The 14,434-nt window shown below is 34.3% G+C and overlaps 1 protein-coding gene across 4 annotated transcripts in view; it reads right to left on the reverse strand.

Moving 5' to 3' along the window:
- The window catches only part of LOC100020400 (sodium-coupled monocarboxylate transporter 1-like), a 124,274-nt gene that overhangs the window by 22,361 nt on the left and 87,479 nt on the right, over window positions 1-14,434 (reverse strand). For all 4 annotated transcript variants that reach the window (XM_056798751.1, XM_016425756.2, XM_007503299.3 and 1 more), the window contains exons 10-11: window positions 12,855-12,922; window positions 4,045-4,131 (exon numbers count right to left, since the gene is read on the reverse strand). In XM_056798751.1, the coding sequence (XP_056654729.1) occupies window positions 4,045-4,131; window positions 12,855-12,922 (155 nt within the window). The remainder of the gene's footprint in view (window positions 1-4,044; window positions 4,132-12,854; window positions 12,923-14,434) is intronic.

Raw genomic sequence — 14,434 nt, forward strand, 5'->3', positions numbered from 1 at the left:
ATTCAGTGCCATACCTATCAATTTGCCAAAAAAAACACATTTTTTTATAAAATAAGAAAAAAATTATAACCAAGTTCATCTGGAAGAACAAAAGATCAAGAATATCAAGGGAACTAAGAAAAAAAAAAGTTGAAGGAAGGGGGCCTAACAGTACCAGATCTTAAACTGTACTATTAAGCAGTGGTCATCAAAACAATATAGTACTGGCTAAGAGGCAGAGGGGTGGATCAATGGAATAGACTGGGGGTAAATTACTTCAGCAAGCTAGTATTTGATAAACCTGAAGATCTCAGCCTTTGGAGTTAGAAACCACTATTTGACAAAAACTGTTGGAAAAATTGAAAAACAGTATGGGAGAGATTGTGTTTAGATCCATATTTTGTACCCTATACAAAGATAAATTCAAAATGAGTAAATGACTCAAATATGGGGAATGAAATCATGAAGAAATTAGGTGAACATAGAATAACATACCTATCAGATGTTTGAAAGGAAGGAATTAAGACCATGCAAGAGATAAAGAACATTACAGGATATAAAATATATAATTTTGATCATATTAAATGAAAAAGGGTTTGTACAAACAAAAACAATGCTACTAAAATTAGAAGGGAAGCAAAAAATGAGCGGAATTTCATAACAAAAACATGTGATGAAGGTCCAATTTCTCAAATTTATAAGAAACTAAGTCAATTGTACAAGAAATCAAGTCATTCCCCAGTTGACAAATGGCCAAAGTATATGAATAGGCAGTTTTCAGATAAAGAAATCAAAACTATCAATTAGTACATGACAAAGTGTTCTAAATCCCTCCTAATTAGAGAAATGCAAATAAAGACAACACTAAGGTACCACTTCCGGCCTAGCAGATTGGCCAATATGATAATACAGGAAAATAATATGTGTTGGAGATGGTTGACAAAATTGGGACACTAATGCATTGCTGAGGGAGTTGTGAATTAATTAATCCAACCATTCTAGAAGGCAATTTGGAATTATGCCCAAAGGGCTTTAAAAATACATGCCCTTTGATGCAGCTATACTACTCCTGGGTTTGTACCCCAAAGAGATAATAGTGAAAAATGTTTGCACAAAATTTTTCATAGCCACACTCTTTGTGGTGGTAAAAAATTGGAAAATAAGGGGGTGTCCCTCGATTAGAAAATGACTAAACAAATTGTGGTATCTGACAGTGATGGAATATTATTTATGCTGTAAGGAATGATGAACTGCAGGAATTCTATATGTCCTGGAAAAATCTCAATGAAATGATGCAGAGTAAAATGAGCAGAACCAAGTGAACATTGTACACACTAAGTAAAACACTGTGGAACTATCCAATGGAATGGACTTTACTGCTACTAGCAATGCAATGATCCAGGACATTCTGAGGGACTTATGGGAAAGAATGCTATATCTACAGTGAGAGAAAACTGTGGGAATAGAAATGCAGAAAAAAGCTCATGACTTTTCACTCACCACTTGTTTATATGGGTACACACTTTGGGATTGGGATTTTAAAAGATTGCTGTATTACAAAAATTAATAATATGGAAATAGGTATCAAACGGAGGGAGAGAAGAGGGAAGCAAAGAAAATGAATCATGTAAACATGGAAAAATATTCTTTTAAAAATTAAAAATTTTAATAAAAAATGCAAAGAGCTTCCTATTTACAGCAATCTTGTAGTAGAAGTTTCATAATTACTAACATCCTACATTTTCATTTTATAGGTGATATTTGGGGGTCAGAGATCTGATTTTACTTTCCCATGGTCATAGTGGTTACCAAGAGTTTCTATACGCTCAAGTTTCCTGTTTCTAATTCCAGTACTCTCTACTCTTTTAGGTGAAATATGTTTATTTTATTAAAATTGGGGAAAAAATCAATTCATGATCATACATCTCCTTGGGAAGGAAGGAAGGAAGGAAGAAAGGAAGGAAGGAAGGAAGGAGGGAAGGAAGGAAGGAAGGAAGGAGGGAAGGAAGGAAGGAAGGAAGGAAGGAAGGAAGGAAGGAAGGAAGGAAGGAAGGAAGGAAGGAAGGAAGGAAGGAAGGAAGGAAGGAAGGAAGGAAGGAAGGAAGGAAGGAAGGAGGGAAGGAAGGAAGGAAGGAAGGAGGGAAGGAAGGAAGGAAGGAAGGAAGGAGGGAAGGAAGGAAGGAAGGAAGGAGGGAAGGAAGGAAGGAAGGAAGGAAGGAAGGAAGGAAGGAAGGAAGGAAGGAAGGAAGGAAGGAAGGAAGGAAGGAAGGAAGGAAGGAAGGAAGGAAGGAAGGAAGGAAGGAAGGAAGGAAGGAAGGAAGGAAGGAAGGAAGGAAGGAAGGAGGGAGGGAAGGAAGGAGGGAAGGAAGGATGGAAGGAAGACAGGAAGGAGGGAAGGAAGGAAGGAAGGAAGGAAGGAAGGAAGGAAGGAAGGAAGGAAGGAAGGAAGGAAGGAAGGAAGGAAGGAAGGAAGGAAGGAAGGAGGGAGGGAGGGAAGGAAGGAAGGAGGGAAGGAAGGAAGGAAGGAAGGAAGGAAGGAAGGAGGGAGGGAGGGAAGGAAGGAAGGAGGGAAGGAAGGAAGGAAGGAAGGAAGGAAGGAAGGAGGGAAGGAAGGAAGGAAGGAAGGAAGGAAGGAAGGAAGGAAGGAAGGAAGGAAGGAAGGAAGGAAGGAAGGAAGGAAGGAAGGAAGGAAGGAGGGAAGGAAGGAGGGAAGGAAGGAAGGAAGGAAGTTGAATATGAGAGAATGAAAACACTAAACTAGAATTGAGAAGATGTAGGATCAAGTTCCAGTTCCAACAATCAACCAACCATGTGATCTTAATACATTCATATCTCTATGACCCTCAGTTTCCTCATCTATAAAATGTAAATATTAAACCAATTAATGCCTATTGTCTCTCTTAGTTTTGATATTGTGGGATTTTCATGAATATTTAAATATCCCCTCAAATCATCATATGAAATAGCAGTCAAAAAATAATATGCTTGGAAAAAAGACCAAAAATAACTAAATCTTGTCACCAAGAAGGTGTCATTATTTTCAAAATTCAAAAATGCATCTTTGTTGTCTAGAGTAGGGGCTGCCAACACTCTGCTCAGAGAGTCAAGCAACTAAGAATGGTTTTTACAGCGAGCTTACAATGGCACTTTACCCAACAATATAAAAGCCTCATTGTAAGGCAAGAGCAAGTCTATTTTGCTGTCCACAGAGCAAATCTATATGGCCAAAGTCAGAAAAAGAAACAGATAATTTATCCTTATTCATTAAATTAAGTATAATTAAGTATAATAATTAATAGAAGTACTTAATTTTGCTTTATAAAATATATTGTAATGAAGAACTTTAAATACAAGACTTTTTAATCAGTCTTACTCTCATTGATTAACATGTGTCTTGACTAACCACACGCCAATATGTGACCATAATTAAGGAAGAGTTCAAGTTTTCAAGACAATAGGAAGCATACATTCAGCCAATGCACAGACTTCTGGGAATGCAAATGCTTCTATTTCTCCTAAAAAGCAACAACAACAAAAACTTTACATAGTAATTTGAAATCAATTCTGTGTTTTGACTCTAAGGTAGAAGAGTGGTAAGGGTTAGGCAATGGGGATTAAGTGACTTGCCATTGGGTACACAGTTAGAAAGTGTCTATGGAGATTTGAACCCAGGACTTCCCATCTCCAGGCCTGGCTTTCAATCTTCTGAGTCATCTAGCTGCCACTGCTTCTATTTCTCTTTGAAGAACTCTTATACAAATGGTTTTCTACTGATTTTCCTCTTGTAATACCAAACTATATAATAATTTCCAATTGAGAAATGTTGGAAAGGATGTATAAAATATTAAAAATATTTCTATTAATAGATTTCATGAGTAAACTTAAGGAAACTAGGCAGAGGGGCTATCAATCCTCTAAGTGCTTTCTCATACTGTTGAGAGTTTTCATGGTATTTGGGAAATATTACTATCTTCTATCTCTAGTCAATCAGGTAACCTAGCAAAGGTCTGAATATTCAAAATGTAGTCACAGTAAAAAGTGAAATGTACATATATCAATACTTACTAATGCATTGGCAGAATGGTTTAAGATTCCAAGAGTAAACAAGCCCAAGAGTGGTCCTCCAATCATGCCAAAAATTTTGACAGTTGCCTAGGACAAGAACAAACATCATAGATTAAATATCTTACAGAATCAAAGTGAAAATTCCATAAAAATTCTACATAGAATAATACCCATTGGAATTGCATGTGGGCTACAGGAAAGGTGGGGGGGGGGCCGGGGAGGGCAGGATAGAATACAATTCTTGCAACCAAGGAATAATGTTCTAAATTGACTAATTTTTTTTTTTAAAACTCTACATAGAAGACAAATTAACAGACATTTTCACATGAAACAAATGAAACTGAGTGCATGTACTTAAAATTGGAAAGCTACAGCTATATAGTTTTCAATTCCATCTTCCAACTCAAGGACACAAAACAAATTGAAAATTGCAACTATCATGTGCTCCTTCCATGTGTAGAGACAAGTTATTTGTGGGTCACGGAATGGGATAAGAGGAATGAAGTTGGTATCCGGAAGATCAGAGACAGACACTCACAGGCTTCTTGCTGATCAGTGACAAAGTTTATTGATTTCAGGTAGATACTTATAGAGGGTTGAATCAGGTAGAGGGATTAGAACACTCACAATGGAAGTCAATGTTTAACAGTATGGAAACAATAGATTTAAATCACCTACGGGGCTTTGAACAGAGTTTTTTATAGGTGATAATTCTATATGTCAATATGTGACACAGCTTCTCACATAATTCCAGCAATAGTAATTTCTTGGAAGAACATACTGTATTTTGGCGAGAGGAGGGATGGAGTTCTTATGTGAAAAGTATGCTATGTGTCTGGCTATTTCTAGGCTGTAGTTTTAATTTTACCAGAGGGGGGGTGTCCACTCACTACTGGGGGCTACATCTGCTCCTTTTTTATATAAATTTAACAAATGAAAGCAAGGTGAGTGAGTGTATGGTTTGTATGAATAGTGTAAAGCTAAAAGAAAGCTAAAATCCAATTCCATTTGCTTGGAAATGGAGCTTCTAAAAATTTATTTTTATCAGATCTTTTCTTGGTATGTTGTTTGGCCATAATGACTTGTCATAGGCAGAAGAAGAAAAGTTGGTTTTCAAGTCTCAGTAGCTTCAGTTTGAGAGCTAAAAATATTTATATTCTTGCCCAGGGTACCTAACCTTAAGTCAGGAGGTCCAATTCTAGGAATACTAAAATTGCCATCCCAATAATTCCTCTGAGCTTCTGCATAGCCTTAAAGTAGGCTTATGGTGTTGAGACAAAGCCTTTTTTCCTTGCATGACAAACATCACTTATCACAGCTTAGAATAGTATTTTAGAAATTTGTGTTTTAGAAATAATCAATTTTAACAAAGTCCAATACTTTTCCCCATATGTCAAGCAAATATTAACTATAATGGTACCCCATGTTGGCATGCCATTTGTAGAGACCAGTTTATTTGTAGATGATGGAATGGGATAAGAGGAATGAGGTTGGGATCAAGAGGGTCACAGACAGGCTTACAGATAGACTCACAGGCCTCTTTCTGATCAGTGACAAAGTTTATTTATTTCAGGTAGATATTTATAGAGGGTTGAATCAGGCAGAGGGATTAGCTCACTCTCAATGGAAGTCATTGATTAACAGGATGGAAACAATGGATTTAAATTACCTGGGTGGCTTTGAACAGAGTTTTCTATAGCTGATAATTCAGCATGTCAATGTGTGACCCAGCTTCTCACAGAATACTGAATGTTTTTCTCACAGAATTCCTGCATCAGTAATTTCTTGGAAAAATATACAGTATTTTGGGGAGAGGAGAGGTCGAGTTCTGATGTGAGGAGTATGCTATGTATCTTTGTATTAACTTCAAGTCAACCATTACTATTGTTGTGGTTCAGCTACCTTGAAAAACATAACTTATGATACACAGCCTTAGATTATGATATTAGCTATAATAATCTCTGTATCAAATGTAAGGTTTCAAAATATATTTCCCATTCTATTAACTCAATCTCATCTCACTCTTGTTTCACAGGAAGATAGCACAGCATACTAGATACACACTTAGCTAGACAACACAGACATCTCACACCACACACATTGCAGAATTGATTAGGAACACAGATTCAAGTAATAACAGTAGAACAGACTAATTCCTAGTAGCATGGATATTTGGGAATAAAATGAATTTGATTTGTAAATAAGGGAAAATTAATATTTGCTTGATATAGGAAAAAGAATTGGACATTGTTAAAAATTAGATATTTCTAAAACACAAATATTGGGCTATTCTAAGCTGTGACAAATGATGTCTGTGATGCAAGGAAAAAAAGGCTTTGTCTCAACATCATAAGCCTACTTTAAGGCTATGCAGAAGCTCAGAGGAAGAGGGTTTATTGGGATGGTAATCTTAGTATTCCTAGGATTGGACCTCCTGACTTAAGGTTAGGTACCCTGGGCAAGAGTATAAATATTTTTAGCTCTCATACTGAAGCTACTGAGACTTGAAAACCAACTTTTCTTCTTCTGCCTATGACAAGTCATTATGGCCAAACAACATACCAAGAAAAGAACTGATAAAAATAAAATTTTAGAAGCTCCATTTCCATGCAAATAGAATTGGATTTCAGCTTTTCTAGCCTTATCCTATTCATACAAATCACACACTCACCTTGCTTTTTCATTTTTTAAAATTTATATAAAAAAGGAGTAGTGAGAGTGCACTCCAGTAAAATTAAAGCCATAGCCTAGAACAGCCAGACACATAGCATACTTTTCACATGAGAACTCCATCCCTCCTCTCTCCAAAATACTGTATGTTCTTCTAAGAAATTACTGTTGCAGGAATTCTGTGAGAAGCTGTGTCACACATTGACATGTAGAATTATCACCTATAGAAAACTGTTCATAAACACCCAGGTATTTTAAATCCATTTTTTTCCATCCTGTTAATCATTGACTTCCTTTGTAAGTGATCTTATCTCTCTGCCTGATTCAACCCTCTATAAAAATCTGCCTAAAATCAATAAACTTTGTTATTGATCAGAAAGAGGTCTGTGAGTCTTCTGTAAGCCTGTCTGTGACGCTCTTGATTCCAACTTCATTCCTCTTATCCTGTTCTGTGACCCACAAATAACTTGTCAAGATGGTATTTACATTTATCGGTTCTCTTATCTTCTGCAGAACAGTAAAATGTTTATTCTAGCTTGTATAGCTATTCAAGCTGTGGCAGTTGTGTGTATTATTTTTCTGCTTGTGCTTATTTCACTCTCAGTTTATGTACATCTTTCCTATGTTTTTCTGTATTTCTATTCATTATTTTACATGGAAATTAATTTCATTCTATTCAAGCAGTAAAATTTAAATATTGATCATTCATCCTTTTAAAAATAATTTTTAAACTATGATTTTTTGTGAATATGAACCCAGTAGAACTGTTAACTACCATTGTTTTAAAAAATATACTCTGAAATCTATCTTGGCCACTCTGAACTTATTTTTTGCTTAACTCTTCCCCAGTTAAGCTTTCCCTTTCTTTAAATATAGAGAAAAAAATTAGTTCAATTCTCAACCAATCCATCAAGCATATCAAACAGCATATGCAAGATTCATTACTCATAATTTCCAAGCTCCCCTTTTGAAAAGGAAAGAAAGTCTATTTTCTTGAATGTTTCCTAGAACCAAGGTTGGTCTTTATAATTATAGAGCATTCAATTTCACCTTATTGATTTTGTCTCCAAATGGCTTTAATCATTGGTCTTATTGGGTTTTTTCTTATTCTTTATATATCAAATCTGTTTTTTGAAAGGAACTTTTGTTTGTTTGAATCCATAGATTGATAACTATTATATTGCCATAACTAATATGAATATTTCAAGTAAGATGAGATAATTTTTCATTTGTAAAATACTAGTACATAGTAGTTTGTTTAGAACACACAATATTTCATTACTGTTTATTTTTTATTCTTTGACTTTTTAATAGAATTTATTCCCAGATATATCAGCAACTCTCTTCCCACCCCACATGATAGAAAGTATCACCCAACAAACACATATATACATACATATTTGTGTGTGTGTGTGTGTGTGTATAAGCTATGTCTTTTGTGTTTGTATTGTTCAATTCATTCTCTAGAGGTGAACATTAACTAGTTATTCTTCAAATATTAAATCTGTGGTTGTATGTTATATTTACTTGCTTTTATTAATTTCACTCTTTATTATATCTTGTGGATCTTTCCAAGTTTTTATGTAATTAACCTGCTTAATCATGTTTCCAAGACAACCACAAGGGACTCATGATGGAAATGCTATTCATGGTCAAAGAAGAAACTGTTAAAAAGTTTGATTGGAGATCAAAGCATGTAATCTTCCACTTTATTTCCTTTATGAGATTTTATTGTATATATTTTATGTGTCTTCTACCGTGATATGAGCAACATGGAAATATGTATTACATGAAAGTACTGGTATAACCTTTATCTGACTATTTACCTGACTATATATTGTTATAACAATATAGCTGACTATTTACCACCTCAAGATTTTGAGGAGGTAGGAGAGGAAATCTGAATCCTAAAATATCAGAAAACATATGTCAAAATTTGCTTATACATTACTAAAAAAACTTAATTAATTTAAAATAAAATAACTAAACTGCTATAGTTGGTTCTTATGGCACAATTGTAGTCCATCACAATCATATACCACATTGTGTTTAGCATCCCCCAATTGCTGGACATCTTCTCAATTTCCAGTTTTTTGTTACTACCAAGAGAGCTACCATAAATATTCTGGAACATACAGGTGCTCTTCCTTTTCCCCTAATGTATGGAGTGGGTTTGGGGGGGCCTAGCACCCCCCAGAAATCACTCTAATGAGCATACAGGAGACTTAGATGAAATGCTGACAGAAAGTGGCTTTTATTAGAGATAAAGGCTGCAGAGAAAATTGCTGGGTTTTACCTGAGCCACATCCACTGGCTTACAAAAAGAACCCTTATTTTATAGGAAATCTATACAATGGTGCCTTGAGTTTACCACCACCTGTGGTTGAGTCATTGGTTTTTTATATGAGATAGTTCTTATCCTCTTTTTGGTTCCCAGCTCTCTTTGAATCATTAGAGTTTTTTTCAAATGAACACTTTCTTAGTTTTAGTCATAATTCAGGAATATACAAGGCCAGAGTCATAGCCTTTGCAACAATTTTCTAGAAAGGAGTGTTTTTCCCATGGGAGCTTCTCTTACTATATTTTCTGGGCTCCATGCCCTGCTTACTGGACTCTCTGTACTATAATTCTCCATCAGATTTCATTTTCTTAATGCTTGAAATTCTGATGGTGATTCAATTGAAAATTAATAACAAAGAAAAGGAAAGGTGTTTATTGAGCCACTTTAAAAGAAGTATTATAATCAGAAGGGGCTTGAATGGGGGAAGTGTCTATTCACTTCAGGGAGAAGATGTCTCTACTGTTTGTCATGTAGAGATAGATTTCCTTTCTCTCTTCTCTGAAAGGCCTAGCTGAGCTAATCTATATAGGAGAATTACAGGAATAACTGATCAGAAATTATCACTAATTAATTAATTAATCCTAATGCTAACCATAATTGTGAATGATGCACTACTAACTACTCATTTTTACTTCACACAAATCCTCCATCATTTTGTCTTTTCAAAGTTGCATTATTCACAATGTTCAGGGGTTTCTTCATCTCATAGCTGAAACATGAAATCAGTTTCAAAATATATTGGAGTCTCATTCTCCTTAATTAAGTTGGGGACTTTTTGCTTTCTCAAAATCATCACTTTAGGGGGACCCTGTTGGACTTAAGGTCTTTGGGGCACAATATGCATGTTTCAATTTCCCTGATAAGTAGCAAAAATAATAACATTGAATAACCATAATTGGACACTTCATCTTCATCTTCAGAGATCCTCTAAATCTGGAATCCTTGCTCCCTTTGTTCCAGGTTGATTGTAAAATCTCTCAGGAAAAGGAGAGGTATCTTCCTACTGACAAAAACTCTTACAAAGCTAACATTTTATTAAATAAATCCTTCTGTCTATGGTTCAATAGGAGATACAGAAATTCCTGGGGCACTAATCCTTAGTCTAAAGTTCAGATTCCACTTCTCAAAACTATTTCTACCTATTTCTAACTCAATTAAAGATCATAAAAAAAAATTCTCACATGTCTAGAGCTAACTTTTTACTACTAGTCAACTTGCTTGTTTGGAAAATGCAAACTATCCATCTTACAATTTGAGACCCTCTGCTGATAGTAGGAATTTGTTGTAAAAGAAAGGCAGGGGGAAAGATCTTTAACCATCCTTACTGTTCTTTTAAGGACACAGAATGAGTGGGTCAACATTATTGGACTTCATGAATAGACCAAAACTGTCACTGACTCATGTCATAAGTGTTTCACTCAGGGACTTCTAGTACTTAGGGTTAGAAAGGTCACATCTAGGTTAAGTCTCAGACTTCCTTTCCAACTGTTAGAGGACTTTCACTCATCCTCTGAGTGTCTTCCAGGTTCACAACAATATCAATCATGGATAAATCATCAGATAGCCTGAAATCCAACCTTTCAGTAATATTAGGTGTGATTCTCATAAATCTATTCTCTTAAATGACAAACCTCCTACCCATTACAGTTGTGTGAAGACCTTTCTCTTAGTGTTCCAATTTCATTCTTTTTTTAAAGATCCATAATTGCAAACAAGCTTCCTGCTTACTTGGTTATTCTAATGGCTTCTAAAAATCTTCAAGTTTATTCAAAAATGTTCTTCTTAATGACAATTCTTCATCTTCTTCATAATTTATCTAGTTACCCATTGTATTTTATCCCTACCAATTATAATGCATTCACCTATCTGAGAACACTTGGGGTTCTGTAGCTTGTCCCTCCTTGATAGTGAGAGAGGCAGATGAAATAATCAATTGCTTAAACTTCCTAAATCTCTAAATATCCACTCTTTTCTCCTTCAAATCTCTGCTAAAAGCAGAATCACATTCAACATACTTCTACACAGATCTACTTACATTGTTCATACAACATGTCTCTTCTGGATCTCATAAAGAGGCCCCACATTTTTTTATACCTTATATCTTTCAAATGTGTATTATACATTCTACCAAATTGCATTTAATTATACATTCTACCAAATTTAATGTTTACATTCAGTTATTAAGCCAGTTTTAACCATATCTTAATCAATTACAACAAAGTTTACAAAATTTTTAGCAATATTCTAAATTCTTAATAGACATTCCATTCCAAATCACCAAACTTAAAACTTCTTCTTCCCAGTGTTTGCTACATTTTCACTTGTTGCTTAATTCAATAGTACATATGCTAAAATAACATTTTTACATTCTCATTTGTCTATCCAAAATTTAGATCAAGCAGAATCTTCTTAATATTATATAACTTCTTCTAAGCTGGTAAAAAAATTCTCATACAGTTTACACTCATTTTATTAAATCCTTATATTCATTAAGCAGCCAGACCAGCACTTATCAAGAGTTTGATTCTCATCTGTTTCTTTAAAGTAAAAACCCTTTCTATCAATTAGAGTGTTTATCTATTACACTGATTAAAGAAAATATTACATTTCCAATTGCAGTTGACTCAAACAATGAACATTTAAGTGTGTCCAAACATTCAAATCTCTAATCATAGTTCAAGTCTCAGTGAGAACAGTTCTCCCATCATCAAATGCAAAAATCAAACTTATCTAGAATCTTATACAACTGATAGATAATTTTCAACATTGATTCATCACTTTATAGTGATTTCACACAATTCCACAGGTATATTTCAGAATCATTTGTGATTTTCCAAAATCATATACATGAATCTTAAAAAAATTAACACCATTAAAAATTCACTTGATTGTGTGATTTAAAATCCCCCTTCTCTTATTCTAATCTTCCCTCATTCTCCACTTCTGTGGAGAATCCTTTGCTACCATAAAAAGAACTGCAATAAATATTATTATATAAATAGAACTTTTTTTTTTCCTTTTTGAAAAAAAAATCTCTTTGGGATACACACCTAGAAGTGATATTGCTGTATCAAAAAGTACGTGGTTTTGAGTCTTTCTACAGAAGAACTCAACATTTTACAAAATATTAAAAATTTTTATGTAATTACAGAAAAATAAATAATAATTTTTACAGTATTAAGTTTATTTTATAAGCTATTGTTGAATTGAATGGAGAAAATCTAATTATGTCCATCTACCTATCCAGTCTGGATTTGAAATTCTAATCCCTTATCTAAGCTATTCATCCCAATTGCCTGCTTGTTTCTTTAAACCAATAAATGATATAAATATGCTATTATCTCTCTCTATATATATATGTATATGTGTGTATGTGTATATATATATATATATATATGTATATGTAAATGTCCACATGTCAATGTCATTGCCAGTTATTATCTAGAAACAATGTTGTGGTCTATGTTTTTCTAACTGTAAGAATCTAACAAGATCCTACACATCATTAAATACTTACTAAATACTTTTTATTGCTCATAATACATAGGTGGAAAATAGCATAAAAGATCAGATGCAGATTGCAGTCCATGGACAAACCTCAGTGAATTGTTCCAAAGATTTTTATTTTTATTTTTACCATTTCTAAATTACAAAATACTCTTGGAAAGGCTTTCTACTTACCAGAGTACTTTCCAGTTATGAATACAGATATAAGCTAGAATTTAAAAATAGAATTCACATTAAATATTTGGTAACTACCTAGCACTACTTCCTCTATGTATCTACAAATGTATGTTACCTCTAGCAGACTTCCCATTATTGATGCGAAACCAGCCATTGCAACACAAACCATTCCATAGAAGAAACCTACATGAATGTTAAAGGAACATTAATATTAAATGACATACCAGTTAGACTCTTAACAAATTAAGTGTAAGATATCTACCTGTGACAGATTAAATAGAAACTCTGGGGTGAAGAATAGACACAGTTATCACTGCAGTACCTTATGACCTTTTCCGTGACTTCTTAAGCCTAAGAACACCTAGTTCTTAATTCAATCTTGATGGAAATTTATGTTTGTGGGTTCATACCTGTAAACTAGTGTTACTGTAAAAATTAAAATCTGCCATTTTATACCACAAAGTAGAAATAACCTACTCAATATTGTTGTTGTTTAGTCATTCAGTCATGGCTGACTCTTCATGATCATGTCATGGACCATACCTGTCTATGGATTTTTCTTGGCAAAGATACTGGAGTAGTTTGTCATTTGTTTCTCATTTCAATATCATCAATTTCCCCGTGGTCAGTTCAGGCATTTTAGTTTTCAGAAACCCAAATTCCTGAACAAACTAATATAGGTAAGATCTATATGAATGAAAGGATTCTTCCATTAGTTAATTTCATTGGTTTTACAAACAAATTTCATTTCAATTTCAGTCTTTAATTGTGAAGACTGCCTCTTTTCTCCTTATCTACAAGAACAACTTTTGTACAAGATCATAATAAGAAAAAGCATAAAAATACAAGTTCTTGAATTCTTGTTTCAGGCACGTTATTAGAAAGGATTTGATACTATTTTAAAGTACAGTTCATAAAGTGAGCTCTTGTTTTCTATCCTTAATTCTCTTTGTTATTTCTACATGTTCCCAGTCTGGTGTAAAATTTGGAAGAAACAAGGAGCTAAAAAACTTTAAGTCACATTTTTCCTCTACTCTTAAGATTTGAGATCCTTCCTGACATCAAAGTTTCATGTAGCTATATGAATATAGTTTGTAGGTACCATTAAACATCTGGAATGAAGTTATATACCCAGGTAGGAATGTCTGGAGGGTGACCTCATTTTTTGGAAGAAATGTGATTTTTGTTGATTTGCCTCCTAAATCCGGTGTGACTACAGTGTTCTTTCCCAGCATGTTTAAAATGTCTGTTAAAAAGTTCACTGTAGAAGCACCTAGGTGACATAGTGCAAATAACTCAAGACCTGCAGTCAGGAGGACTTTGATTCAAATCTGGCCTCAGAAACTTCCCAGGTATGGAACCCTACCATTGTAATAGGACAGATGAAAATGACATTTTCTTTTTTAAAGACCACTATGAGATTTGCTGAAACTCTTTCATCATTTCCATTCATTACAGAAACAGACATTTCAAATAAGGAAAAGAGGTACCTGATATCCTCTTCTACTTGGATTCTGATTCTTGAATTACTTCATTGAATGAGTAAAACCCTTTCCTAACTTCTGGAGAGACTAGCTTCCATTTTGGAGGAGGCCACATGGTTATTCACTAACAGCCTTCTTGGTTGAGAGTTAATTAATCTCTGCCTGGATTAAGCAGACCCAGAGCAAAACATTTGAGTTGATAGGATAGATA

Source organism: Monodelphis domestica, chromosome 5 (genome assembly GCF_027887165.1).
Source record: "Monodelphis domestica isolate mMonDom1 chromosome 5, mMonDom1.pri, whole genome shotgun sequence".
NCBI classification, from domain to species: Eukaryota; Metazoa; Chordata; class Mammalia; order Didelphimorphia; family Didelphidae; genus Monodelphis; species Monodelphis domestica.